The following is a 3,319-nucleotide window of genomic DNA, read 5'->3' as shown; positions in this document are numbered from 1 at the left end:
AAGTAATAAAAACTTGTCTATTTTTTTTTTTTTTACAAAATCATTTTGCACCTCAAGAAAGGAACAAAATAAAGATGATTAAATAAATAATAATGACTGGTTTCCTTTTCAGTGAAATAGATACTGTATGACATAGAAAAGTCATTGATAATTACCAATATTCAGAAGTGATTCATTTAAGATAGATTGAGTTGATTAACTGATGCATCTAAGAAACAACACATGAATCATCTCGAACTCTCCTCCTCCGCTGAGCTTGACGAGCTTGTAACTGACTTGACAAGGCCTGCATAGGTTCTATATAGTTATTTCTCAACCAACTCATCTTAAAGGTCATGATTTTCTTCACAGTACGAGATTGTCCGCCAATCATTATGGATCGCGAAACAAGCATTTTATTCGACACAACCCCTAAATCGAAAAACTCATTGCCTGAATTCCCACACATTCCATCGTTCTGAAAGATGATTTTGTTGATTAAAACATCTGGTGAAAGCAGGGAGCAAAACACGAGGAGTTCCAGAGTTTGTTCTTCGGACAATGACCAATGGCGATCGTAGTCTCTAAGCATTCGTATATTAGCGGAATCAGAGTTGTCCAGTTGTAGTAATGTGCATATGCAATCAAGATAATACATAAGTCTTCCTTTGGGTGTGTCAGGAATTGTGACACTTGTGCCGGTGGCTTTGAGATGAATTTTTGTGTTCTCCATAGCAAACGCCATTCTCATCAATTTTTATCCTAACAATTTGTACCTTATGATTAAAAAGCAACAACACACTGGCAATCAGTAGGGTCACTTTTATCTTATATAGTTGCCTATTAACGTCCTTAACAGGAAAAACGATAGCATTTTTATAATCTAAGTAGGGTATCTGAAAATCCCCACTCGTCTATGATTTTATATTTTTATGTTTACTTAAAAATCACATCAGTTGGTAGATAAAGAAAACTACAATTCACAAATACCTGTGACTTATTTCTAAGTATTTCAGACACCAAAGATTTTTCTATACATCCGTAATCGAGGATTCGGGGGGTAAATAGTCTTGCCCTGTTCGTCCGTCCGTCTGTCTGTTTGTCCGCAAAAACTTTATCCTTGTCCATAACTTTTGAAAGGGTGGTGATATGGCTTTCATATTTCATACGTGTATTCCTTTTGACAAGACCTTTCTTTGGTATCACCATTTGACCTCGTGACCTTGACCTCGGATTTTGACTCATTTTTACAAAAACAATTTCCGAACTTTAACCATAACAATGACGTTTAAACAATTAGTGCTATGGTATTCATATTGCACAGGTGTATTTTTTGTAACAAGACCTTCCTTTGATTACCAACAATTTTGACCTTTTTACCTTGACTTGGAGTTTTACTTGCCGTTGAGAAATTTTAACCTTCAGGATAAGCTGCAATAAATGGTCTCGCTATTTACATATAACATCAGTGTTCCATCAACACATCTTGTTGGATTATGGGATGATACCTAAAGCAACCTAATTTCAACCCAGAACATATCTATATATAAAAATATTCAAAATTATCGTAATAATGAATGCACCATATTTCATTCATGGATGCAAATTTCACTCAAGTAAAAAATAACCCCATATCATATTTACATATGCTTTATCAAATGCTTTTGTTTTTCGCTACCTTCGCATGCCGATAGTATATACTCATCAAACTGAGGTCATTTAGTTATATTTAATTCGAACTTGATTATTAGCATCTAAATTGCAAAAAAAGGATTTTCGGAGAAAAACAGTAGTGGGGAATTTACAAAGGTAATCCCCTCGTTTGCCGTTGCGGTAAATATTACAAGTTTTCTCCAAACCGAGAAAATATTGGAAAATACAAAGTTGAATTTTTTTTTAATTCATGCAAATTTTTTTAATTAATGTTCGATTTCTTCAATCTCAAACAGCATTCAGAGCCATTAAAACAGAAGATGAAGAATACTGAATATGACTCAACTTATGACTTGTGCAATTCAAAGTATACCACTACTTTACGTCCCCTATTCATACCATTCTGTAGCAGAATATGTTTCTCTTGTGGGAGCATATGTGCATTAAGTGATCTTTTTACAGAGTCAATACTTCTGCTGCGACGTGCCCGGGACCTTGGTTTAAACGGTCTCTATTTACATATAACATAGATTGTCTTCTTTAAAGCATATATCAAAGAAAATAAGTATACCAGGAAGTATTTTTCCTTGTGTGAACAAAAAAAACCCAAGTTTATCATTCACTGAATGCTTTCGACCAAACATGCATTTCTTTGTTGGCTTTGTTGTCCTTTATTTTAAGAGTTTTTAGACAATATACATGTATGTATACTGATTACTAGTATAGCATCCTTTTCTGGTTATTTTTATTCTAAAGATTACTTTTCTATTAAATAAAAAATCCTGAATTAATACTTTAATGTATACTTTAATTGAAAAGAACATCATACATGTATTATTTGCATTTAGCTTTTGTCTTTGACTAGGAAATGAATAGACATTCATTCAATACAACTGTAATAAAATAACTGTAACAATAAAATAAAATAAATAAAATGAGTTATTCAAAAAACACACCTTGAAAGAAATTAAGCTATACAGCAAAACATTAAACGTTATTGGATTGAAAACTAATAAATCAGATCCAGAAATTCTTTTGCAGTAATATACACAAAATGTAGTGATCACGCTCCTTGCGTTAGTATTACATCACAAAATAATGCAACTGTCATCATTTCGTCTTCGTGCAGCAATTGCACGCCTGCGTCTCTCCTCCGCTTCTTCCATTTCCCGTGCAATCGCTTGCATGGGTGTGATATAATAATTCCTTAACCAATCCATTTTAAAAGTCATGATTTTTCGGATATTTCTCGTTTGACCACCAATGACGATCGACCTCGAGACTAACATTCTGTTGGAGATGGTTCCAATTTCATAGAAGTTGTTGCTTTTGTCGCCACACATCTCATCATTTTGGAAGAAAACCTTGTTCAGAAGCACGTCTGGAGATATCATTGCACACAGTATCAGGAGCTCACTTTTTTGTTCTTCATTCAAATATCGATAGTTCTGATAGTCCCGCAGTCGTTCGATATTCTGAGTGTCCGAGCTGTCCAGAGCCAAAGCACTGCACACACAATCTAGGTAATACATAAGCTTTGCTCTAGGATCATTTGGTATCGTAACTGTGCGCCCCGTCTCCTTCACTTGCAAACGAACATTGCCAATTGCGAAAGCCATTTTGTCCGATCACATATGTGTCCAGAATGAAAATAGTGTAATTATTCTATGCAGTCAATATTTAAATA

General features: G+C 34.3%; 1 protein-coding gene across 1 annotated transcript; it reads right to left on the bottom strand.

Annotated features, from left to right (window-relative positions):
- Nucleotides 1-2,468: 2,468 nt before the first annotated feature.
- On the bottom strand, nt 2,469-3,319 carry LOC134280693 (uncharacterized). The gene has a single exon (XM_062763133.1). It carries the CDS (start codon nt 3,249-3,251, stop codon nt 2,721-2,723), a length of 531 nt encoding a protein of 176 aa, XP_062619117.1. The 5' UTR covers nt 3,252-3,319; the 3' UTR covers nt 2,469-2,720.

Source organism: Saccostrea cucullata, unplaced genomic scaffold (assembly GCF_032062105.1).
Source record: "Saccostrea cucullata isolate Sc308-1 unplaced genomic scaffold, CSIRO_AGI_Scuc_v1 ctg630, whole genome shotgun sequence".
NCBI lineage: Eukaryota > Metazoa > Mollusca > Bivalvia > Ostreida > Ostreidae > Saccostrea > Saccostrea cuccullata.
Note: the sequence above shows the minus strand (reverse complement) of the source record. Positions and strands in the feature narration are given on the sequence as shown.

Bases quoted from the DNA above. Each gene is read 5' to 3' on its own strand.
- LOC134280693 (XM_062763133.1), bottom strand. From the start codon at position 3,251: ATGGCTTTCGCAATTGGCAATGTTCGTTTGCAAGTGAAGGAGACGGGG.